The sequence below is a fragment of the Artemia sp. Qi Xiang Cuo genome, chromosome 2, assembly GCF_049724085.1.
Source record: "Artemia sp. Qi Xiang Cuo chromosome 2, ASM4972408v1, whole genome shotgun sequence".
Lineage (NCBI taxonomy): Eukaryota > Metazoa > Arthropoda > Branchiopoda > Anostraca > Artemiidae > Artemia > Artemia sp. Qi Xiang Cuo.
Genome location: NC_142795.1, coordinates 20540447 through 20567892, shown reverse-complemented (window position 1 = coordinate 20567892; position 27446 = coordinate 20540447). Strand labels below are relative to the sequence as shown.

General features: G+C 34.6%; 1 protein-coding gene across 1 annotated transcript in view; it reads right to left on the bottom strand.

The window, feature by feature from the left end:
- Positions 1-5443: 5443 nt before the first annotated feature.
- Positions 5444-27446, bottom strand: part of LOC148954987 (calcium-activated chloride channel regulator 1-like) — a 228153-nt gene continuing 206150 nt past the window's right edge. The window contains exons 10-14 of the mRNA XM_089099575.1: positions 24307-24483; positions 19172-19280; positions 16776-16958; positions 12800-13033; positions 5444-10469 (exon numbers count right to left, since the gene is read on the bottom strand). Of these exons, the coding sequence (XP_088955701.1) occupies positions 9673-10469; positions 12800-13033; positions 16776-16958; positions 19172-19280; positions 24307-24483 (1500 nt within the window). The 3' untranslated portion in view covers positions 5444-9672. The remainder of the gene's footprint in view (positions 10470-12799; positions 13034-16775; positions 16959-19171; positions 19281-24306; positions 24484-27446) is intronic.

The following is a 27446-nucleotide window of genomic DNA, read 5'->3' as shown; positions in this document are numbered from 1 at the left end:
TTTTTTTTGTCCTATCTCTCTCACGATCAACTTTAGACTAAACAGAATTTCTTTTTTCTACTCTAGTAAATATACGCATGTCTACTATAGAAAAAAAATACCATTGATTTAGAAACATTTTTATTGAACATAATTACAATAATAATAATATTCACTGATGAATTTTGTTCTCGTCAACATATTTCGATAGAACATCTAATGCTGACCGAAGTTTATTTATATGGAGAATATTAACTTTTCCAGCAAAACACAGCTGTTCCTCCTGCTTAAATTTACTTAATGATATCACGTATCTCGCATACATAATGTCCCATTCAAGACATTGTCTACACCCTGCAGTTATTTCCACCTATACTTTTGTTACCCTTATATCACTGATGATGCTTCTTTCGGCTAAATATCTAATATACAAATGTTTTAATTTACAAATAATTTTTTTTTTTTTTCACTAAAATCAGTTCCAATAAAATATCATATTTTAATTATATTAAACAAAAAATATTATTTTTAAATAGAAATATTACTGTTATTAAAATACTAATAATAAATCAATTCATACTAATCCCTCTTGCCAATGGTGTAATGACCTGTAGAATAGGACTACCAGAAAAACCTGTTTGGTACGGATGCGTACGCAAAGTATATACCTTCAAGCAAATTCCATATGATATTTCAAATTACTATAGAAATGATAGCTCTTGGCAAATGACCCTGGTAACCCAATTCCTTGAAAACCTAAACACATATCTTTGCCTCAGGCGTAAGTTTGAATGTAAGTTTTCAACTAATTGGACGGTTACTACTGAAGTTTTCATAGAAATTTTGAAGGGGGTCTATTCCATTGGAAATTTTAAGTTCTAATGTACTTTTTCAGGGTCAACAGTGATTAGAAGGCAACCAACTCCCTCTCAACTCTTTTAGTACTCTTCCAAATTCCTAGAGACTTCCGATCGAAATTTTGAGTTCGCCATTTTGTTAAAAACAGTCAAAAGTTCTACTAACTGTACCTCCAGGGATAATATGATCCTCACAGCCTCTGGAGAAAGGGCTAGAAATTATGCATGTTGTCCATCGTTTGCATTAAAGTTTCGTTATCGATAAAGGGGGATGTTTTATCCTGGATGTCTGAAAGGCCAATGGTATTAAGGCTTCAGAGAATGTCAAGGGGGATACTACGTGCATCCAGGTTGTCAAAGAGGTGTATTTGCTGTACCTCAGGACTGTCTGAGGGCATCCAATTGAAACTTTTAGGGCAGGTTAAGCTAGATCTAATGACACTATTTATATCCAGGTTGTCAAGGGAGGGTATTTGCTTTATCTTAGGAAGGGCTAGGGGTATTAGGTAAAACTTTCAAGGTATATCGACGAGAAATGTTGAAGTAGATCAAAAGATACTGCGTGTATCCAAGTTGTTAACTTGTGTACCTCCAATATCTCATAAAAAAAAACAAAAAAAAAAAACACTATAGCCTATACATCCATGTAGCCAAAAGAGCACATCTGCAATAGCCCAGGAACGGGTATGAAGTTTAAACTTTAGGGTATGTTAAGGAGGATACTAAACTAAATCAAAAGACCCAATGTGCATCCATGCAGTCAAAAAGGCGTATGTGCAATATTTTAACAGCGGCGGAGCGCATTAAGTTGAAACTTCCAGGGCATGTTGAACTAAGTCAAAAGACAATATATACATATATGTTATAAAAGTGTATATCCAGGTCTATTAAAGGGCGTATTTGCAATATCTCAGGAATGGCCAAGAGTTTTAGTTGAAGCTTTCATGGCATGTTGAACTAGATCAGAAGATGCTACGTGCATCCATGTTGTCAAAAGGGTACATATAGGAAGGATTTTATTTTACTATAAAGAAAAACATAAAAAAGAAAACAAACAAAAAAGTAGGGGGCAGAGGCCCAAGCACTTTCCACAATTTAGCGTTCTTACTCCTAGGGCTGCATATACCACTTATTCAATGGAGGAAATTTTTCTGATCTTTCAACCACTTTGATTAAAATGGCTTAAATGCATTCTTAGACCACACTGGCTATACATGACAAATGAAACTTAGAGAGGAAAGAAAATGACAAAATGAAAAATAAAATAAAAAAAGGTGAAAAAAACGAGGATTTTGTCAGCCAGTGGCGAACCATGAAAAAGAAGAAATAAGCAAATTTTTCGACAAGGACCTCCGCCGAGTCATGCTCAGTGCTAAACAAAAAAGAAAGAAAAGAAAAAGAAACCAACGAAAATCGAACCTTCCGAAGTTTACTTGTCAACGACAGAACAGAAAATAATTAAGAACCAGGTTGGAATCAATGAAAAAGAAAACTACCAAGATGATTGGGCAATAATCCTTTGTTTTGCGATTGCAAAACAAAGGCCTATTGGTAGGCCATTTACAGTAGATATTCAGGTTACCTCGTCAAAAAGAACCAGGTGGATCGAATTCACGAAAATATGCGAAGCCAATGCCGAATCAAAGTTGTCATTGTTATTTTTTAATCTCAGGGACTTATCTATTGAAATTTTGTGCTCATGCAAACTTTCTCCTAGTTTTTGATGGGTCCTACCAATGTAAAATTTTCCACATAATTTTCCGCAAGCAAATTCAAGAAAATATTCTAAGCTAACCACTTATTATTGGAAACTTAAAAAATGAACAAATTCTGTGTCCTTGGAATCAGCATAAAGAGTAAATTTATGTGGCGTGTATACGATTTTAAACTTCTGTTTTTAGAGTTTCAGTTATTCTTGACAAGTTGCACTACTTACCATTCATAATGGTTTGAAAAGTTTTTTTTTTACATGGATGCACACATAGCCATATTTAACAAAATGCTACATGTTGATAAAACAAAACAGTTGAAATTATCTGGACCATCACAATTTAGTACTTAGCAGTCTTTTTTTTCGAAGTCTACATCAGTGTTACCACATACCCAGTGGAAAAGAATCATTAAGCAGCATAAAAATGGTCGAAAAAGAAATGTCCGAATGACAGAAATGCGCCACATTTTGTAACTCTGGACGGTAGCTGCTTTGCATATATGGATGTTGCGTAATGATATATTCAGTTATGAAGATAGGGATAGGCCGAAGAATGAGGAGATACAGGCAAATAAAATGCTATTAATAGCCTTTGAGATTAACAAAATGAAATATTTTTCAATGAGAAACTAAAACATTAAAAGGAATTGAAGCCATATTTAAGCACAAAAAAGGTAGTGAAATAAAATGAAAATTTTCGAATAAAAAGGACCGCTATGTCAAAAAGCCGAGCAGAAAACTCCTCTAAGCAGCAAGGGCTCGTGTAGCCTTCTGTCAAAGAAGTTTATCAGTTATGGCTCAAGTGGAACTTTATTTTTGTATTAAGTTTGCTTGGGTGTGAAATCAACACTATCTCAGGCTTTTCATGGGGGTGGAACTAGGAGTTAAGGCTAGAAAGCATTTATAAATGTCTTAGAGATTACAGGTAAGTCTAATTATGCCCATATTCTAATTTGGCGTGTGTTATGTGAATTACTGCACCTTGAGCAAGAAGAGCCTGGCTCCCTATAGCCTTACCCCATAGAGCAATTCCGTGAGATTATAGGAGAAAAACAGATCTTTGAAAAGCTTTCAAAGGAAACTGTAAATGATTCTTGACCTGCCCAATCCCCCACAAAGTGCTGGAACCTCAACCCATTTTCGGTTTCTTTTCATATGTTTTTTAGAGTCTAATTTGTCGCTTACAGCCGTCTTTTTTTACTGTAGAGTTTTATTGAAGAACCTGTTATTATTGAAGAACTGTATTGTATTATTTTTTTTATTATTTTTATTGTATTATTTTTTGAAGAACCTGTCAATAATAAGTTGGTAGGTTCTTCTGGGCATGAATTCGTTTATTCTATAAATAATGAACGAATAAAAGTTATTACTTATATAATGGGTGTTGCCCTATCCTGAATACCTCGCTCTTCACGCTAAAGTTTTTTAGTGACTTTGAAAAAGGTTCATATTGTTCTAATTAAACGGCCTTTGTGTTGCAGGAGTCGTTCTTAAGGAATTGGGGTCAAAAGTCAAACTTTAGCATAAAGAGAGAGGTATAAAGATAGAGGTATGTATATGAGAGGTACCCCCTCATATACATAAAAATTTCTGTCTGTTTTAAGTTTTAACGTTACTCCTTACTTTGAGTTGAAAAAAACTTGTTTTTTCTTAATGAAACAGTTCGTAGTAACGAACTGTAAGTAAGGAGCGACGCGGCTAAATAATAACTCAAACTCTTAAAATGGAAATTTTCATGTCAATAGATACATTAAATCTATAAGATTCGTTAAGTTTAGTTTTATCTATCAAAAGACACGAGCCTGAGAAAATTTGCCCGATTTTTGAAAAAGGCAGAAAAACACGGGAGATTCAGTGTATCAGAGAACCCTACTGTAGAGGTTTGAAGCTCCCATCCGTAAAAATGTGGAATTTTGTATTTTTTGCCAGAAGACAGATCACGGATGCTCGTTTATTTTTTTTTTTTTTCAGAGTTGTTGTATTGAACCAATGGTCCTCAAATATCGTAGAAGGCTCATTTGAACGGAGTGTGAAAATACAGACTTAAACATGTAATTTAGGACTGATTGCTTAACAATTATTTAAAATAGACTGGCGCCAATTTTCCAAGCAATTCATTAAAAAAAAAGAAAAAAACGAATTATTTTTGAGTAGAAAAAAACAAAATTTAGTCCTATCTTTGAATAAGTAGTGAGGACAAGACTCATCCCATTAGTATCCTGGGAAACAAAAATGTGTAAAACCATCTTCAAAGAGTTTGAGCTAAAAACCGAGTTGAATAAAAAGCGAAATGTGCCAATAAAATCCGAAAATCTTAAAAAAGAAATTTAAGGAATTACGTATATACAGAATTAAAACTGTAATGTAAAGAGAAGGGGTGATAAAGTTTTTCAAACTAAGGTAAAGAATGATATTAAAACTTAAGCTGTTGCCTCCCTCTCAGGCTCCCACTCATTTCGTTAAAGTTGGAGTTTGTTTTTCCAATGCCTCAAAAACAAACACTCAAATACAAGAGCAATAGGTTAAGAAGGTTAACTTTTTTTAAATTAAAATACTTCGAGAATGAAAGGCCTAATTTATTCACAGCTGACTTAGATAATAAAGTTGTAAGTTGAGATATTTTGAAAGGAAATTGGTAAATAGAGTACTTGGAATTACCGACTGGTAACACTTGATGCATTCAATGCCTTCATCACTAGTCACAGTTAATCGTGAACAGCCATGGCTTAGGGAGAGGTAGCCTCCCTGATGATATGACTGTAACTTTTGTCTATATTATGTTTTGTTACCGCTCTTTCTTTACGTAAAAAAAAAAAAAATCTGTGTTATTATTTAACAGCTTTTTGTGTTTTTATTTAACAAATATTAAAAAATCAGGAAATAGTCAGAATAATGGTGAGGATTTTAATAATAATGCGAATATCTATTACATTTCCAACAAAATCTTTTCCATACAAAAACAAAGTCTTGCCTAAACTGAAAAAATTGTCAAACATATAATATTTATTAAATGGACAACACTGAGATCGCGCAATAAAAAACAAATGCATATATAAAAAAGAAAAAGTACAAGCAGCATTTAATAAGCAAGATTTCCAATGTAGTATCACTTTTACATTGCTAAAATACCGTAAGTAAATAACCAATTTTAAAATTCTCTAACTATTTCGCTTGCCTTAATTAGGCTATTTGTAACTTGTGCTAAATTGACATAATACCTAATACGTACAATTATCTTCTTGTATTTATCAAGACTATTTTTGTTTCTGTATTTCACAACACTATAATGAAGAAAGCAAAATTGACATTACAGTCCAAGCTTTTCCCCCGGAAAATCATAGATTTCATGAAAAAATATTCTAGGCAGTGTAGACGGTTAAAATACTACTGTTATCGTTCCTAAGACTTCTCGCAATTTTGGAATAAAATAAAAATATTAAGTTCTATTTCAAAGGATTGAGGAACGAGATATCAGTGGGCATAGACTTATGGGTACATGCGATAGGATATATATGGGCTCCGTAACATTTTTCAAATGCAATTCAGGATCAAAATCTACTCAGTGCCAGTTTTCAGAATTTTTCCACTCAGAAGTTTTTGACTTGTTTCTTTAATTCCCTGTATATTACTCGCAGTTTACCTTCTTTAGACCTTACTTTTGGTTATCTCTCTTTAAGATGTTGGCACTTCCAAAATGGATTCAGGCGTACTTAATTTGGACCTCGACCTGAGCTATTCACCCCTAAAACTTAATAAAAACTTACTCGGACCCCAATAACTTCAAAGCCTCCCTTTCTTAACCCTTCAAGTCTGTAAGATTGATCTAATATAATGTTTAATATTTTTCATATGGTTTGTCTCCCTCTTGCCTTTTTTCAAATGTACACTCATCTTCTGAAATAGATTTCTGCTTTGATTTTGGTACGTAACTTATTCTACACCAAATAATCCCGTTATTTCTTATGATGTCCAAAAACTGAGAATAATGCTAAGAAAGATATTGAAATCCGGTTTTAAATATAATCTATGTAATTTTAACAGTCTGTGTTTACAATATTATATAAAATATATTTATACTAGAAATATATAGGCCTAGCATCAAGCGGCTTTCGCACTACGTACGTAATTGTCTATGTTTAGTGGCAATGTCACCAATTGGTGAGTGGCGAGTGGAGTTTGTGGTGGGGCAATTTCCCACCTCCCCTGATTTCTTTACTCCTTCCTAAAGTTCAAAAAACACATTTTTATTAATATGTTCTTTGACAAATTTTGTTTTTGGTGTTTTCATTGGGGGAAAAACGGTTCCGTTAAGTTAATCACAATCTTTCACATTTAAACAAGTCATTTCACACTGGACTTTCATAAAAGTCCGTAGAGCCATCAATATCGTCGTCTAAAACCATCACTATCATCACAAGAAAACTGCTCAAAAATAAAAAATGTGAAGCGGAGACGAAGATGCAAGTTTCGATCAAACAGGATAAGCTTCCTGGGAAAAGTTCATTAATTTATATTTAAAATTTATTCATTATTTTGTCCAGAAATACCACCTTATTGCTACTTTGTCAACTTTTATATAACGTAACATAAATTTATGTAAGTTAAAATTGGACATAGAATTCGAGTCTTTTTGGAGCTACTTATGTTACGGAAAAAAATTTGTAACGTAAGATTGCCTATCGTAACGCAAAATCGTCACGCAATAAAAACTCTACGGTGTAGTATGAAAACAGCATACGTTTCACATAAATTATGACAAAACACGAGTACATAAGTAAAAAAACGAACTAATTGCAATTATAGCAAGACTAATTACTCCCATAATGTATACAACAGTAAATATATACATGCCAATATTTATAGGTTTAAAATATGGTAAAATGAAAAGCACATAAATTCTGGCCAAACTCCATAAGACTAGCACAAAGCATGTAGGATAATCAATCAAGGTAAGTCACTGATAATAAATCAATGGAAATAATTCTTATTTTGTTAAATTCGCTGTATCCTATTTTTATGGATTTTAGAGAGCTTCCTTTTTATGCATTGTCTTTGAAATTACAAAGAAACAATAAGAATAGAACTGCCTCAATTTATTTCACTATGAGGGGAAAACTTTATGAAAATCGATTTTTCGCAAAATTTTCAGTAAAGCCTGATGTACAAAAATATTTGTTTCACAAATACTATATTTGACTATAATGTATTAAGCTATAACTTATATGCTTTTTAGTCAGAATGCCCAATCTTAAGCTCGCAAATATTATGAAGAATTATTTTAGGGGCTGGGACTCCAACCGAGTTCAAAACCATCTGAAAAATAATCATGGCTATATTTCTGCTCGGGGATGCACACAGAGTCGCGGTTTTTGGCCGGTGCCCCAATCCTGCGAAAATTCTGTAATTTTTCCAAAAGTTTATTCTATTTACTTTATAATTTGCCTCTATTATATCTGATAATAGTATAATTTGGAATCAATTATCTCAGTAATAGCCATTTGGACCAGTCACGCACACAAGAGGGGGCTTTGGATCAAATCCCTCCCAGAAATCGCAATATTTTTTATTTTTAACTTCTTTTAATATTTTTCATTTAATTTTTATGGTTTCTTTCTGCGTAATTTGCCCATTGATGGTGATCCCCTTCCCCTAGCAATAAATTCCTTCGTACAAGCCCAATGTAGGCAAACTATATTTCAAATTGCCAAATAAATGCACACAATACAGCCCTCCGGGAGCGGAGGGTATATGGTTGTTAGGGGAGAGTCCCAAAATTTGAAACGGTTTTTGGTAACATTCGTTGATTTTTGTTTCGCTCGTCTGACCAATCTTTGGACTTTTCTTGAGGGTGATGAGGCAAGGATAACTACCCTTATTCCTGCCTAAGTGCTGAAATGATTCACTTTTTCTTATAAACTTCTCGGGTAATCTTATATAAGAAATTTAGGCGTGAAACTTGTTCCAGCATGCTCAACTTCATTTAATAAAAAAAAGTGGAGCTTTTTATTATTCAGGGTATATCCAAATGGTCCTTTGCATACAGCGCAGGAGATCAGACGTTGAATTTCCGTCTTTTCCCTTAGAATACCGAAAGTATAATAAAATCTGGAATAAGAGGTATTTTGAGGCAAGAAATTTGTTGCTGAGCCTCATTCGCGGAAAAATTGTGTGCAATTCTACGATGGTGGTTCAATTGGAGCATCTGCAGACAATCCTTTTGGTACTCCTGTATTAAACGTACTCTTGTATATACTGCTAGTTTAGTTAATGCTAATGAAATAAAATAAGATCAATATATAATAGTTTATAAACAAATTTGGGCTATATATTTGCACATTAGGGGTAGGGGGTAAAGCATAGCATAAATTGAATATGTAACCTAACCTAACCTAAGTACCCCCCATCTAAACCCCATAAAATAGCAGTTTAAATATCGTAACACAATGAAAACCACGCTATGCATTGCATTACTCTATAGTGGTCTTAAATTAACCCGTCAAAAACAGGTTTTTCCTGACTGGTTTCCATTGCTGTATATAAAAGAGTACGTTCAATACAGGAGTACCACCCTTTTTTATTCCAACCAAACTACTTGTAATCGTTTCTTTTCTAATTAATAAGCTTCATTAATTATTTTCATGGAGATTTAAATTTTTACTTATTGTTTTGATTTCAAATACATAATTTATCATTAATACACCCCTTAACAAACTTATAAAACTATATTGTCACCCACTACAATATTTATCACTAATCATGCTCTTCCTCTATATACTACTACTACCACTGCTGCCATATAACTGCAGCACCAAGCTGCCTGAGGCCAATGCAATTGTGCACGATCCTACTCAACCCCACCTTACCCAAAGCTTCACTCATTACTTCCTCCTATGAAGTTCTAATTTCCTCTATTTCCATGATCTCTTCTCATCTCATTTACGAACGGATTGACGGACTTGGCCCCTGACGGATTGCCAAAAAGTATTTGGAAATATGTCATCCGTAAAACGTACTTTTTCACTATCACATTGCTTATAATTTTGTGCACTCACCACATTCTACCTTACTTCTTTACTTTTGACAGGTACTAGCACTAAATCTAAATGAGCACAAAAAAGCGCAAATTCATACTTGGGTAATATTTCTTCTTCTTCTATCACTAGCTAAAGATGACTGAGATCCTAATTCGGATCCTAATTGGCTTTCTGGCCTTTTTGGTTTTGGTAGAGTAGGAGGCCCTACGGGTTTAGATTCAGGAATATGTGTACTCCTTGAATAAGAATCGGTTACGTCACTCATGCTAGCATATCGGTTTTCAAAATCACGTACGTAACTATGCGGTTCAATGGTTGAGTTACGGTGTCGCTTTTCATGTTCTTGTAAAAGTTCACTGGCACTCCAATGCATTGGGTCTTGAGTAGGGATAACGGCTATTGGCCTTTTCGTTTCATTTTCATTAGCCTTCATTGTCTTTATCCCCTTGTTTAAGTGTATACCGTTTAGATTTTGTCTGTATTGTGCAGACTTTTCTTTTCGTCTCTTTAAACATATTACGATTACAAGTAATATTAGACCAAGAGCAAGTGCAGAGCCAAAGACAATACCAGCTATTTCTGCATCTGTTAGGATTGAGCCACCAGGGGGTGGTCCCCCACTTCCCCCCGGAGTCGTGGTGGAAACGGGCTTAGCCACAAAAACCTCAACAATGTTTGAAATTGGACCTTTATTTTCGTTCAGATCAATTGCTCTTAGCGCAAAAAATATTGGACGAAAGTGTGGGAGGTGATCGAAATTTCCTATAACATAGTCGGTTAAACCAGCTGGACTTGGAGGTCGGTTAACTCCGATTTGATCTAGGCTCTCAAACATCTCGCCGTTTATTAACTCGGGGTTATATCCGTACCGAAGGTCATATCTTTGAGCTGAAATAGAAAAAAAAAGCTATACTTGGGTTGACAAAAAGAAAAGATACGACAAAAAAAAAAAAAAAAAAAATGCTGAAACCATTACCCGACCATATCCGACTAGAGAAAGATGTGAGAAGAAATTAGCAGAAGCAAAGGATGAAAAAAAGCAGAAAAGAAGTAAGATGCAGGAACGGATTATTTTTTTTCTTTATACACAGAGCCTTAAAAGAAATTTATAAGATCTTAGAGTTATAAGATCGAAGAATTTTAGATTCACAAAATCAAAGCTTGAAACTTCAAAAAAGCATAATGTGTACTACAGACATGGCTATAAACTAATTTTAGGATTCCCCGAAAAAAAAATGATCAAGGAAAAAAGCCAAGAGAATGGGGACCTCGGAGTTGAAAAAAAAATTCAAGACATCTAGATTTTATAACAATATAATCAGAATCCAGGATATTTATTAACAGAACAGCAATCAAAGTCATAGCCAAAGTTCTACTATGAGTCACTCTTTTCTGCAAGTAAAATACACAAACACGCTGGTTATTATTGGCTAAAAACACTGACAAAGGCACAAATAATTCATACGACGGCCTGTCCTGCATTTGGGTGGCACCAACCAGTTTTTGTGACGGTGTTTGCAATTACTGGTGTAGCTGGAGGATGTGATGAACAATAACTTTTGAGAAAAGTACAGATTTCTCAAGCTTTTACATTAATTGGAAATACCTATCACGTAGGGTTGGGAAGTTAGGGCATATAGGATATTCTTGTAAGTGATATACTTCTGACATGCAGGTACTTCAGAAAAGTGAAAAGCAGGTCGTCCCTGAATAGGTTGGGAGGATGTCGTAAGAAAAGATAGAGAAATTGAAAATTTTTGGGAAGGTGTAAAGAGGGAGGCCTTGAATATATTGGGATGGAGGAGCGTAAGTAGGTTTGTTGGTCTCAAGCCGCTTGGTGCTACAGTCAGTTGATAGTAGATATACTTCTGGTTCAGTATAATCCTGATCACCCACTTATTAACCACCTCGTCGTTCTGGTCCTAATTCTAATATAAGCTTTGTGAACAGTGTCACGTAACGCATTGAGAATCACTCAAGCCAGACTGATTTAGCAAGTCTCTTGAACATTCTAAACTCTTAGATATTTCCTGTTGGTTGTTTTGGGAAATAAGTATAAATAGAGACTACAGAAGCTAAAAATAGACAAGTAAAGCCTTATACATGGGAAACATCCCCTTGTGTAATGACAGATTTAAAAAAAACTGTCAACCCATCAATTAATGAATTGCAATAGAATCAGAGTTCCATCAGAATTTTTGCTTGACAGATTTTTAAATAAGTGAAAATTTATTTAAACCCACATATTCCATGAAAGCGAAAACATACTTAAGACAAAGCGAAAGAAAAGAAAAAGTGCATTTTATTCCGTTTCTTCAACTTGGCACTGAGTCGAATATTCAGCTAAAACAATCAGTGAATTTTTCCTTTCACAGAGGGCATTATAACATACCATGTTTTGGCAAAAACGAGATTTTTATTCTTTATTATCAAACGGTCTTGGTGCAAATTTTAGATGGGGATATGGTTACAATAAAAAAAACTATTGAAAACGTTGTTTCTTACAAAGAAGTTGTTACATTTGAAATATTGTTACAAAATAATATAAATCATTTACAATGAAGCATCCAAGGTCAATGATATTCCAATTTTTTTTGAAGCTCCATTTTGTTTTCTTTTTTCAAGGAAACGCTATCCCAAAACCTGTCATTCTTTGTTACTTGTCACGCCATAAATACGGGGAGATTATTTCCCCGACAGTTTTCGTCATTTTTTCTTTTTGTGTAGATTAGGGTTCAATTCTGTTGCGATTACAGAAAGAAGTGTCAAGCATTTAGTTAACATGAATTCATATTAATTTTAATACGCAACAAACCTGCTGGAGGAGTAGATCTCGTCTTTCGAAATTGATCCGAGGGGTACTACTCTCCTTCTGAAATTGTTTATTTAATGGTTATATGAAATACACTTTTTTAGTATTGTCTGATTACCCACATCCCAGGAAAAATTCTCCACGTCCCTCTTCTCAAAAAAGTTGGACTTGCGTGAATCTATAAAGTGCACGAGATTCAACATCGTTCTCTAAAATTCAGGTTGTCTCAATTTTACAGCATTAAAGAAGAAAAATTGATAAGAAATTCAAGACTGAATTTTACATACATGAACCAGGCGAAATCAACCGCATACTTTAAAAAAAACGCCAGAGTGAGCAGTAGGGCCTAGCTCTCCCAGTTACTAGATTGCAAGGCCTTTTCTACAGTAGAAAAGTTAAAACTTACCGACACCGTAATCCAGATCACCTCCTGTGGCTGTCCATGTAAAGTTCCAAATAGTCTTGTCTATGCCTGATGTCACATACAAGTCTGAAATACGGCCTGGAGGAATAAGATCCTCTGAGGCATAGCCTGAAGCAACCAAGAGGGGTCCAATGGTGATCCGAGAAAATGTTGAGATAGGCTTCTTCAAATGACTGGGGATTGTTATTGAGCTGCCACAGCAAATTGGAACTATTGCTGAAAAAAGAAAGGAAATATTCAAAACAAGAAAGGAAGACAAGAAAAGAAAGGAAGTTTTCTCTATCATATTCATTAGCCTATATGATGAAAAAAAGTTTTTTCAAATGATTAGGGGTTATTAGCAAGGTCCCACAGGAAAGTAGACTATTGCTGAAAAGAAAAAAAATATTGAAACAAGAAAAAAAAAAGGAAGAAACACTAACGAAGATTTCCAACTCTTGTAGGATTAATTCGAAACACTAAAACAAAAAAAATAAGAAATAGAATTAGGAAGTAACTAATTTCTCAGAAGTGCATTAATAAAATAAACAACAAGAGAAATGCAACGCCCGAAGTTAAACCGAAAACACAAATTTGTAATTATTTTCCTTTTAATTATTCAACAGATAAATTTACAAGATCTCAGAAAACGGATCCCCAAAAGTAGCACTTTAGCCAGAAAAAGAATAGGACAATAATAAAGTTGTTTTTTCAACTTTTTATTATTCTTTTGTTTTATTATGTTTGTAGAGATAAAAAAATATCTGTACAGATTTGTAAATCTAAAGTTTGATCGTAAGATGTTGCTATTTTAATCTTATGACTTTTTTATTTTGTATTTTCTGACTATTACCTGCTGTGTTTCGTTACAGTGGTAACGAATATATACAAAGTAACAGTGGTAACAACAATGGTAACAGTGATAACAACTATATGTTGTTATTATATTTTGTTATTGTATTTTTTTAATGAGAAATATGAATTCGGCCCACTAGAGTTTGTGATAGTCTTTTTTCCAATAAATATCTATCTATATATCTATCATTTTACTTCCTCCCATAGTTTTTTTTCTTAGTTTCTATTCTTATCCTTGAACTTCAATTCCACTGTTCTCAGTATAATTCACATTTACTCATTTGGTTTAAAAGGGGAAATTAGCTATTCTATTACTGAGAAATTACAAGGGTAGAACAGAGACAAGAAAAAGTATTTTGTATTTACTAGCAAAATGTCGATTATAGCGTTGACCGGAATTGTGTGACAAAATTAGTTTTGCCAAGTTTTAAGATGTTTTTTAATTGAATAAATGTCAAAAATTAGAATTAATAACAAAAGCTTTATTTCAAGAAGACTGTTTTTCTCAAAATGAAATGCGGTACTATAGCTACGTTCCGTCATCATCATCACGTAAAGTTCAATAATAACAAATTCAGAGAAATAAAGATAAAAAGCACACGAAAACATACATAGTATTGCCATCGCATTGCGACAAAAATTGTTTGATTATACAGACAGCGCTGCACTATAACAACTTGCATACATTTGAAAAATTAAATTGTGTTTCCATTGGGCGTTTTAAACAATTAATAGAAAGCTAATTAACTAATGAAAACGCGAGAAAAGGTTTATTCAACGAGGAAAAAATAATTTTCAGTTGGATGATTCAATTGGTGTTTTGAATGTTAAGCACCAAATGTTTTAGGCACAGATCGAAGGCAATTTTTAAAGTCAAAACAAAAAAAAGTTGAAAATGGGATAGACTCAGTTTTCTTATTTCTTCTGCGAAAGTCGACCTTTCCTAGAATCGAAATTTAGTGAAAATAAGCTTTAATTTTGTTTTTATCAAATTTCTACAAGAGCATTCTCGAAGTTGAGACCGCTATAATACAGACAATAAACACAATTCGGAAAACTCGACTTTAAATGACCAGGGACAGTGAAAACGGAATCGGATAGGACAGAGAAAACGGAATCTTTAAAAATTTTTAAAGATTAACAGGCAATACTGCAGTTTTTACAATTAAACATAAAGCTGATTTTAATATCAAAACATCATATCGAAACATCATTTAACTAAAACACTTTCAAGAACACCTTTCAGTTCAGTAATTATCCAAATACGACATAATACCCCAGAGAAGTAGCCTTTCAAACGATAAATGTTACAGTATCTCGTCGAGAGATTTACGCCATCTTGTATATGAAGTTGCAGTTTTCGTCAAGGAATGCACTTTATTTTAATTCTATATTTTAATACTTTAAAGGTACTAAATATAGCGATTTTCTTTCAAATGAGAACTTGAAAATCTCTCTATGATCTTCCAGCACCCCACTAGTACTGCCAGAAAAAAGAAGAAGGAAGAATAAGGAGAAGCGCCACTACTTCCCATGCAAAAAGTTATTTTCCTTGTTGCTCAAGATGGAGGGCTATAATCATTCTAGTTGGGAGGTTTTGGACATGGTGATTCCAATGGTGCAGTTTTCATTTCGATCCAACAGATTTTAGTGGGATATCAGATATTTGTTCAAAATCCCAATAAATTTGTTTTCGCAACAAGCTTTTATTATTGAGATTATTCGAAACCGAAGTTACAATTCCTGAATAAGGTTCGAATCGCAATTTTTTGTCACCTGGCATTTTTTTTTTCGAAACACGTTTTTAAATTTTCAGTTATCATGAGCTAGAGTTCGTTCTTCACTTGGTTGCAGCCATGACAGCAACCATGATGAATGAAAAGAGTCTAGTTCTGTTTCTGAGTAGCACATAAACAGAACTAGACTCATCATGGTTTCATTCATCATGGTTGCAGCCATGACAGCAACCATGATAAATGAAAAGAGTCTAGTTCTGTTTTTAAGTAGCACATAAGCAGAATTTTAGAAGTATTGGGCAGGAAAATTGTGACTATTGTAAAAATATGATTTCACGTAAAAAAATGGGTAAATATTTACCAAATCATATTATTGACTTACAAATAAAGTGAATATACCATTCGATGCCTTTTTTTATGCTGATTACGAAAATAATAATTATTTCTATCGGAAATGAATTTTAGCCCCCCCCCCTATATATGTCAATTTGTACATTTTGAGGGGAGGGGGTTAGGTTAGGTGGGGGGCTAAAATCCGATAGAAATGATTATTATATTCGTAATCAGCATAAAAAAAGGCATCGAATGGTATATTCACTTTAGTTGTTACTCAATAATATTATTTGGTAAATATTTACCGAAAAATGTGACTTCGAGAGCTTTGGGTAACGCTAAAGAAAGTTCGAAAAACAAAGGACTATAATTTTAAGTGTTTCAGTGATGAGCGTGGCCGAATCAAGGCAAGAAATTTTAAGTGTTAATTCTATCAAAAAAACATTTTTGACAGAGGGCCTGAGGCCTGAAACAGATTGATAAGCAAAAGAATAAAGTTTTAAAAGAGTTCTAGTGATGAACGTGAAAGTTGCAACTTAGCAAAATACGTGGCTGGAAGTAAAAGCCGTTTTAAGGGTTTTTTCGTAACACTTATTCAGTGATCCTATCTGATAGGTTCAGTGATCTAATGCATCACCAAACAGTAAATAGGAGGCTTAAAAAGCTAGATGTGGCTAAAATCGGCTACAAATGTCATTTGGCTACAAACTCTAATGAAATAAAACGCCAATTTGTGGCTACAAACGTCTTTCAGAGGAGGATGTGGTTACAATCCTACCCCAAGTTTCAAAAATGTTTTTCAAATACAGTAAGAGTAAAATTATCCAAGAACAATATCTAAATTTACTTATAAAGAAAAATTAGAAAATGAACTTAGACCATCGATTCAGCATTAAAACTTGAGCGAGAAATTTACGTTACTTAATTTATCCTTTTTATAGTTTGTCCCGTCATCTCACGAATGGGGCGAAATTTGGCTGCTAAGAACAAAGAAAATAAAGGGGCAGAGGTACGAAAACAACTATAATACTAATATGACAGAAAATTCAAATTACCTGGGTCCAATGAAATAGCTCTTTTTGATCTTTTGCTCTGGTCTCTTAACAATGAGTCATATACAGAAAAAGTTTGACCTTCATACCCATTAACAGAAACAGATATTGAGTATTCAGTTCGATTACCAATAATGTATGGTAAATATCGAGAGTAAATACCGTCATTTTCTGTAACATCAGGATCTGAAACGAGATAATGTTTAGTTTGTTACCAAAAGTAGGGTTGCCACCCCAGGGCCTTCACGTATGAGGGGAGGGGAAACCCCCTCCCAATATTTTTGGTTACTCGGTAAAAAAAAGTCGGTAAAATTCTTTGTTCGGTTCAATGAAGACCACAAAAATACTGACATGTCATCTACAGAAATTTCGAATTTGGACGGTAAATGCAGCAGTTTTACCGACTCCTGCCGTGATTTTACAGATGATGCCAAGGTTTTCCACTTGGTTAAATGAACAGTATTAAAATAGTGACATGATATGTACCGAAATCTGAATCTCGGTTGGTAAATGCAGCAGTTTTACCGACTCGGGCAGTGATTTTTACGTATTGTATTCGAAACGGACATTATGCTAAATTTTTTTTACAAAAATAGTCGGTAAATATGATCAGCCAATCGGTAAAACCTCTTGATCCCCCCTCCCCCAAACATTTTGGCTACTAACACGTTTGCGCACCCCTAATGATTTATCACTATTTCTAGTGATTTTTTATATTGCCTAAGCAAAAAAATCGCTAAGCAAATAAATTAATAATGAAATCACTAAAATCTAGTGATTTTTTCTCACCAGGTGGCAACCCTGACCAGAAGTAAGAAGTATGGATTGAATTTCAAGAGTAAGACACAAAGCTAAAAATAACAGGGAATAAAAGGAACTTAAATAAATTGACATAAATTAAAATAATTTCTGGTTAAATTAAACAAAAAAAAGTTCTTTTTTTAACTGCAAGTAGGGAGCGACATTAAAACTTAAAACGAACAGAAGTTATTCTGTATATGAAAGGGGCTGTCCCCTTCTCAACGCCCCGCTCTTTACGCTAAAGTTTTTTATTGTTTTAAAAAGTACCCAGTTGTGAGATAAAGTCAAACTTTAGCGTAAAGTGGAGCTATAGTTGACCCTATTTTTGGTGAACTAATTCATGCTACTTCTCAAATCTCTACTGTACAGCTCATTCACTGTAACTGGAAAACTCGACTGCTCAAATATCCTGAATGTTCTTGCAATTAAGAAATGGTTTTGAATTTGGCTCACCTGGACCTGAGGAACTTGCGAACGACAATTTGCGCATAATCTGTGCTACAAATAACCTTTGATGGAGCTGATGATCTAGAACTGATAAACGAAGATATGTGAAATCAGTATGATAATACGATTCTTTTTATGACACTTGTATATTATATAACTGAAAAGTCGAGAATGTTTTAATCGTTAATTAAATCCTCGAACTGGTCATAGTTGTCATTCTACATTTTAAGACCGGTTTCTTTCAGATTAAGCGTGGTTTAACACTAATGGAATATTTAAATGAAAGTTTTAATTTTACGTTCAAATAAAGGTGATTTTCATAATCACCGTGATCTAGTACCCTATCCTAAACATCAATTTTGTTGCTGTACGCCTTTATATGCAAAAACGAATTCACCTCCTCAAAATCAACCTCAACCTCAAAAAACCTAATTTTTAGTTTTACGTTCATACAGACTAAAGGTGATTTTCTTAATCATCGTGATCTAATACCCTATTCTAGACATAAATTTTGTTGTAGTACGCCTTTATATGGAAACACGAATTTCACCTTCTTAAAATCAACATCAACCTCAAAAAACCTAAGTTTTAATTTTACGTTCAAATAAAAAAGATTTTCGTAAGCACCATGACCTGTTACACTATTCTAGACATAAATTTTGTTGTTGTACAACTATATATGAAACAGAGATTCACCCCACAAAATCAACCTCTACCTAAAAAAAAAACATATTTGTGTAACAGATAAATGAGCAAAATTTCCATATTAGGAATCAGCACATCTTTTTGAGTCGGGTAGTCAAAGAATCTGTTCTCTTGCAATTTGTTCCCGGTCTGACCGTTCCGTTCCTGGACTATCATTTGGATCCTGGTAACAGCAAAAAATCCTGATAGTAGTTGCTCTCACCTTCCTGTGATTTCTGGAAACGGTCTTGTGCAAGGACTCATGTGAACTAAACTCTATAATAACAAAAAACGGCAAATGCTTCCTTTTTGCCCCAGAAACGAACCAATCGTGAAAATGCAGTTTTAGAGCCATATTTTTAAAGTTGGCCCAAACGTCCTTCGAATTAAACGCAGAGGGAGGAAATTTTCAATTCTCATCCTCCATCTTGAGTGCAAATATGAGAAAAAAAAACTTAAATACTTGCCGCCATTGCCATTGTCGAACAGAGGAATAGGAACAGCAAATGAATGTTGGCTCGATGTTACAGTTGCTTCAACTTTTGCGTTTAACACAGGTTGCCGTCCCTGTTTCACCTTCAAACAATTAGCCAATTAATAACATTCCTAAAATACATTGAACAAAAAGCCAAATAGCATATAGATGGGGATTATAAAAGATCTTGAGAATAAATGTCGATTTTCTTTAGAGAAGTTTAATACGGTAGCTGTTAGATGTCTAAATATTTCTAAATCATTTATTTTACGTTTAAGGTTGCATCAAAAGTCTACGTGACCGGTGTACGTAAGCTCTAGTGCCGGTCTCAGTCTTTCTCGATTACAAGAAAGCAAAAGTTAAATTTCTAAGCTACCGGCAAAAAAATTTTCCCAAAGTATTTAAATAAACAAAATATATTAATATAAATTGTGGAGCTGAGTAATATAGTCTTAGAGGTGACGAAACATTTTCATTTTATCAACCATTGTCTTTCACACCTCTTATGAGGTTAAAACTTCGCAGCATATTTAAAAAAAATTAATAAAGATAAATACAAATATGGGAAGTGGAATTCGAGCTAACGACAACAAATATGGAACAATCAGCGACAGGAAGAGAAAGAAAAAGAGAGAGATTGGGAGAGAGATAGAGGCAGAGAGAGGGAAAAAAAGAAAGACATTCAAAAAGTATTAGCAAATGATAAAGTAAATAATAGCAGTATGAAGCAGAACTTTAGATATGAATTATTGTACCGGTAAAATTGACCAGTAGCACATCATGACGTTTTCTAAGACTATTTTATCAGAGGCAACGCGTATGCCTATAGTAAAGGCCATACGGCTCCAATGTTTTATTATTATTTATTTTTTTCCCAGGGGCACTTCATATGGAAGGGGTCGTCGTAGAAGCTTCAAAGGGGGCTCATTCAATTGGAGATCGAGAGTTCTAGTGCCCTTTTTAATAGTCAAAAATAATTGGAGGGCAACTAGCCCCCCCCACGCCCATCATTCCCCCAAACACATCCAATCAAAATTTTGAGATAGCAATTTTGTTCAGCGTAGTTGATTTCCAGATAGAAAATATGTTTTTGAGGAGGATACTCCCCCACAACCCTCAGGACAAGGGTTTTAAGCTATGCCCTGGGGGCATATAAGGTTCTTATAGAAGGCGTTGTCGTAGAAACTTCAAAACAGGATCATTCGATTAGAAATTAAAGAGCTAGTGCCCTTTTTAATAGTCGAAAGTGATTGAAGTGTAACTAGCCCCCCCCCACGCCCATTATTTCCCCAAACACATCCAATCAAAATTTTCAGATAGCCATTTTGTTCAGCGTAGTTGATTTCCAGATAGAAAATATATTTTTGAAGAGGACACTCCCCCACCACCCTCAGGACAAGGGGTTTAAGTTCTGCAATGGGGTCATGTAAGGTTTCTGTAGAAGATGTTGTCGTAGAAACTTCCAAACAGGCTCATTCGATGGTAAATTTAAGGGCTTGTGCCCTATTTAATAGTCGAAAGTGATTGGAGTGCAACTAGCCCCCCCCCCCCACGCCCCACATTTCCCCAAACACATCCAATCAAAACTTTGAGATAGCCATTTTGTTCAGCGTAGTTGATTACCAGATAGAAAATATGTTTTTGAGGAGGAAACTCCCCCAGAACCTTCAGGGCAAGGGTTTTAAGATATGCCCTGGGGCATATAAGGTTTTATAGAAGGCGTTGTCGTAGAAACTTCAAAAGAGGCACATTCAATTGGAAATTCAAAGGGATAGTGCCCTTTTTAATAGTCGAAAGTGATTGGAGGGCGACTAGCCCCCCCCACGCCCATCATTCCCCCAAACACAACCAATCAAATTTTAGAGATAGCCATTTTGTTCAGCGTAGTTGATTTTCAGATAGAAAACATGTTTTTGAGGAGGACAATCCCCCAAAACCCTCAGGGCAAGGGTTTTAAGTTATGCCCTGGGGGCATATAAGGTTTTTATAGAAGGCGTTGTCATAGAAACTTCAAAAAAGGCTCATTCGATTGGAAATTCAAAGAGATAGTGCCCTTTTTAATGGTCAAAAATGATTGGAGGGCAACTAGCCCCCCCCCACCTTACGCCCATCATTCCCCCAAACACATCCAATCAAAATTTTGAAATAGCCATTTTGTTAAGCGTAGTTAATTTTCCGATAGAAAATATATTTTTGAGGAGGAAACTCCCCCACAACCCTCAGGGCAAGGGTTTTAAGTAATGGCCTGGGGGCATATAAGGTTTTTATAGAATGCGTTGTCGTAGAAACTTCAAAACAGGCTCATTCGATTAGAAATGAAAGGGCTAGTGCCCTTTTTAATGGTGGAAAGTGATTGGAGGGCAACTAGCCCCTCCCCCACGCCCATCATTTCCCCAAAAACATCCAATCAAACTGTTTAGATAGCCCTTTTGTTCAGTGTAGCTGATTTCCAGATAGAAAATATGTTTTTGAGGAGGACACTCCCCCACAACCCTCAGGGCAAGGGTTTTAAGTTATGCCCTGGGGGAATATAAGGTTTTTATAGAAGGCGTTGTCGTATAAACTTCAAAAGAGGCACATTCAATTTGAAATTCAAAGGGCTGGTACCCTTTTTAATAGTCAAAAGTTATTGGAGGGCAACTAGCCTCCCCCCCACGCCCATCAGTCCCCCAAACACATCCCATCAAAATTTTGAGATAGCCATTTTGTTCAGCGTAGTGGATTTACGGATAGAAAAATATGTTTTTGAGGAGGACAATCCCCCACAACCCTCAGGCACGGGTTTTAAGTTATGCCCTGGGGGCATATAAGGTTATTATAGAAGGAGGGGTCGTAGAAACCTCAAAAAAGGCTCATTTGATTGGAGATTCCGAGGGCTAGTGCCCTTTGTAATAGTCGAAAGTGATTTGAGGGCAACTAAACCCCCTATCACGCCCATCTTTTCCCCAAAAACATCCAATCAAACTTTTAAGACAGCCATTTTATTAAACGTAGTTTTAAGTTCTGGAAATTAGGTCTTTGAGGATTACAACCCCCCCAAAGCCCTCAGGGTAAGGCTTGTAATTTAAGGATTCTCCGAATCCTTCATATTATTTCTTATGGAAGGGATGCTCGTATAAACTTTAGAGAGGGCTCATTTGATTGGAAATTGAAAGTTATTGTTCACTTTTTATAAGTCAAAAGAGATTGAAGGGCAGCTAGCCCCTCTCCCTCCTCCACGTCGGAAATACACCAGGTGAAAATTATTAGACATAAATTTTGTTAAAATGGTTCAAAGTTCTGATAACAAAAAAACTCCGATGTTGACACAGCCCATCAGGGCCCAGGGGTATGCGTTGTACGTTCTGTCCTGGGGCATAACTTATTAAGAGGGGTTTATAACTTATGGGAAGGGGTTTTGTATGGGAAGAACACATAGGAAATCTATTATAATTATCCAATTATAAGGTTAAAATACATACTCAGTGATAGATGCAAAATTGTTTTGTTACACAAATTCCTATTAAGGTCAATTCCAAATAGTCAAGATCCTTTTGTGTCAGCAAGTGAAATGGTCTAAGCCCCCTTATTGGAGCTATTTTTTCAATCCATTCATTGTCTGCAATTGCTGTCCACAAGTTATTCAGGCTTTTATTCTTCAAATATAAGGTTTTTATCAAAGACCTAATCGTACACACTTTAAAAAAAGCCTCATTCGATTTCAATGGAAAGTTCTAGATCCGCTTTTTTTTAAAGTCAAGAATAAACGTCCCAATAACACGCATCCGTGATCTTTCTTCTGTAAAAAAATACAATATTCCACATTTTTGCAGATAGAAGCTTGAAATCTCTACATCAGGATTTTCTGATACGCTGAATCTGATGGTGTGATTTTCATTGAGGTTCTATGACTTTTAGAGGGTGTTTCCCCCTTTTTTCGAAAATAAGACAAATTTCCTCAGGCCCTTAACTTTTGACGGGTAAGACTAAACTGGATGGAACTTATATATTTGAAATCAACATAAAAATTTGATTCTTTTGATGTATCTATTGGTATCAAAATTCATTTTTTTAGAGTTTCGATTACTATTGAGCTGGGTCGCTCCTTACTTACAATTCGTTACCACAAACTGTTTGAAAAAAAACACGAAAAATGAAGTAATTTTAATGGCAACATCATTTCCATCGGTCAGTAAAAATGATCCTCCAGTTGTTAAAATCCATTGTCCCCCCACTCCCAAACCTTTTGGTTAGTGACGCTCCTGGCTATGACAATATTGTCTAAACCCTTTACAATCGCCCCCTAAAATTAATCCTGTCTGCATATGAACTTAATATTTCAATGGAAACAGCTCCCCACGCGAAGAAAGAAAAAACGCCTGTTAGCTAAATACTAAAACCTTTGCTAGGTACCTTTTGATAACCAAATACGAATAGACGAAAAAGATGGACAATGCTATAAAATTCAAAAGAATATAAGGTTCCTTCGACAAAAAAACTGTTGTTCGAATCTCATGCCCCCTTCGTGAAAAGAATTTACAATCCACTAACTACAAAATCTGTTATTTGGTTTTTCTTAACCCGAATTCCCCCACTAAAAAATCCTGACTACGTACGAATGCAACATTTAAATGGTAACAATTTTTCTGCACAAAGTAGCCTGAATCAGAGGCCTGGTCTAAATTCTGAAGCTGAGGTAGTTCCAAGGCTTCAACCTGACTCTACTTTGCTTGACCAAATACGTGCCAAATTTTGCAATTTTCTAAGAAACATAAGGCTTTCACATCAAACAAACTTATTTTTTAACCTTGATATTCCCCCTCCCCTCCCACCTAAAGAAAAGAATATTTCTGCAAGAAAGTTTACATTCGAAATAAGGCAGGTTTATCAAATTGAAAATGAATTTATTAATCTGAAGTCAGGGTATTAATTTCATTTGCTGTTATAGGAAACGTTGTTTTAGGAAAAGTTGCAATAGAGTTTAAAACAACTGTTTTATGAAATACTAATTTAATATTATTATTGACCTAGAAGACGAGAAGTATAAGACCAAACAATGCAAGTCAACAAAATGGCAGCAACGTAAAAAATCCAAACCTAAAGAATGCTGATTTGACGAAAAAAAACTGAAAAGAATAAATCACTTACTTCTGCGAATAGTTTTATTGGATCAATTGTTGCATTTCCTTCCGTCGTTTCAACAGATGTAAAAATTTTAACTGACAGTTTTTCACCATGAGCTGAAAATTGCCGCGTTGTAACTTTAACTATATGCGGCTGCTTACTGGTGCCATCTCGCTCCACGACATAGCTCCACAAACCAGGCTAGAAGAATAGGATTTGAGTATATAACTTTCGATTGTTTACGCTTAAGTCACTACACAAAGAGATAACAGATTTTCCAAAGTATTGTTTTAGCTTCCTTTTCTGACGCTATTCTTATGAAGTAACCAACAATGAATCTGATAAAAGAAACCGCTAAATTTAACGTACGGATGTTGGAATATATAGTTTCAATGTAAAAGAATTATTTGTCATTTCTGTGGAAGCATAATAAAAATACTAATTTTTTCTTTCTTCAAATTAATCCAAGCACACATAGGGTGTTGGAATTTAGACAGTTTCAGAAACTTCATTTTAAATACGCTATTTAATGACAAAGCTGATATAATAATCAAACTTATTTTATTTTTTATTTTTACCCTGGGTTCCCACAAATATGATTTTTTTGTGGTGAAATATCGCATTAAAAAATGGGACACAAAATTCGCAGTTTAACCTGACAATTATTATAGGGGGTCACACTAGACAATTTAATTGCGTCCAATTTAGAAAAAAAAACACAATATTAATTCAGCTTTTTAAAAAAGGCTATGACAAAGCCTATATCTTGTCCTGTTAGGGTATGGGACTGGGATGCATAAAAAATGTCAGTAATGATAACATTTAAAAATAGCTGTAAGTGGGAAATCAAATGGTATATTCCATGTATTTCTTTTTCACTTCTATTCTAGCTTAGTAACAAATTTACTACTCAAAATTACCACTGCTAGAATCAACCTGCCTCATGCTAGTCTTGATATTCAGCTGCTATGCCCAATGAAGGCCTTTTTGTGCAGAACCCTGGCTATACCACACAAAATGAAATAAACTGGCCCATACTTTTCAAAATAGGCGTAGCCATTTCAATTGACCAACAAATCTTATCTTCAAATCTAACTTCTTCTGAGACTTTACTCCATTGCTTTCATTACAAGCAACCTATTCTTATGGTCTTTATTAGCTTTGGAGTATAGTTTTTTATGATTTCTAAATGACAAAATTAATTTTTCAATATCCATTTGGATCTTGCCTAGCCTATTGATTTGATGCGATTTGTTCATAAAAATTATCGGAGAAGCTAAGAATCGTGAAATTTTACGATATCTTGAAAAATTGAATAGATTTTACCAAAATGTGCACAAAGCTATAATATTCACATATCTGGCCGAATAATCATGTTTGCATGCGAATAATCATATATGTGGGAACCCAAGATGAATGCCCAGAAAAATATTAAAATTAAAATACCCGTAATACATGTTTCAACCTCCTTTTAAAATTTTGCTGTGTGACATATCATCTTTTGAATCATCACAGCCGAATAGATAAATAGATATTCATAAATTAAAAAAAATTATGGAATAGTATTAGCCACTCCTAGCAGGAGTGCAATCTAAAATTCGAAGCCAAAAAATATTCAAGCCGTCAAAAATCGAAACAATTCATTTTTCAGACCTTTGTCCAAAAAAGTGCATGCACTAAAATCAGTTTCAAAGCAGGCTACACTACTTGCCGATATACTTTCTCTAACTCAAAGCCTTTTTACTGAAAAGCCAAATTCTTGAAACAAGATTCAGAACTATCAGTGGAACAAAAAAGTTGATGACACTGACTAATAGAACTAGATTTTCGAACTGCAAACAGAGGAACAGCAAAATTTATAAGTCCAACCCTCAACCTAGTAAAACCCATAGTCCAAATTGACATTTTTTTTGGTGCAAAGTTGTCAAATTGACAATTTAGATTATTAGCTCACGATTCCGATTGTTAGTAGAATTGCATTTTCATTATCTATTTCGATTATTATTAGGAGAGCATATTCGCAATTCAGATTCTGAATTTTCAATCTAGTTTGTCAGTAGAAAATCCAGATCCAGAATATTTTTTTCGAGTTAAATTTTCGAATTCCCGACCAACATTATGGAGTCATGATGCAAATTGTCAGTGGAGCAGTATTTTTATCATGTAGATAGTCGATGGAACGGCACATTTGATTCATATTATGAATTTACAATCTGATTTGTCAGTGAAACTTATATAGCAGCAGCAAAATGTATAAGCCCAACCTGGGACCAAGAAAGATCTACAATCCAAATCCAGAATCTTTTTTGAGCGAAGTTGTCGAATTATGCAACCTAGGTTATAAAGTCACAATCCCGAATGTCAATGGAACAACATTTTCATAGTCTCGATTGCCAGTAGAATGGCCGATTCGCAATTCGCATTACAAATTTCCAATCCGGTTTAGCTTAAACAGTAAATGCAAAACTTACAAGCCCGGCTCAGGACTAAGCAAAATCGCAAATCTAAATCCACAACTGTTTTTACGAGCAAAGTTGTCGAACTAATAACCTAAATTATGAACTCACAATTGGGATTGTCAGTGGAACACCATTCTTGTCATCTAGATTGTTGGTGGAACATTATATTTGTAAATTCATATTATAAATTCACAGTCCGGCTTGACAATGGAAAATCTATTCAGCAACAGTAAAACTCATAAGCCCGATTGAAGACTCAGCGAAGCCAACAATATAGACTCATGTCTTTTTTGTGAGCAAAGTTGTCATACTCACAATCAAAATTGTGAACTCACAATCTCAATTGTCAGTTGAACGGATTTTGCATCATCTAGATTACTAGTGCAACGTGCACATTTGCAATTCAGATTACGAATTAACAATCCACTTTGTCAATTGAAAAAGGCCTTAGATTTCTATAAATGTATTTCCTACGGAATACTAGACTCAGTTTCCATGTCAAAGCCAGAAGGAATTTTGAACTCGTGCTAAATAGTTTAGGATAGTTTTAGGATCAATTTGACGTCAAGAATAAGTTCTGACGAGCATTAGCTTTTATGTGCTTTTAAATTTCTAAAAGGATTAGGGATTGAAAGAATAAGGCGTATATTAAATTTACTATAATATTTTATAAACCATTATTAATACCTCCTGGGTTCAAGGAGG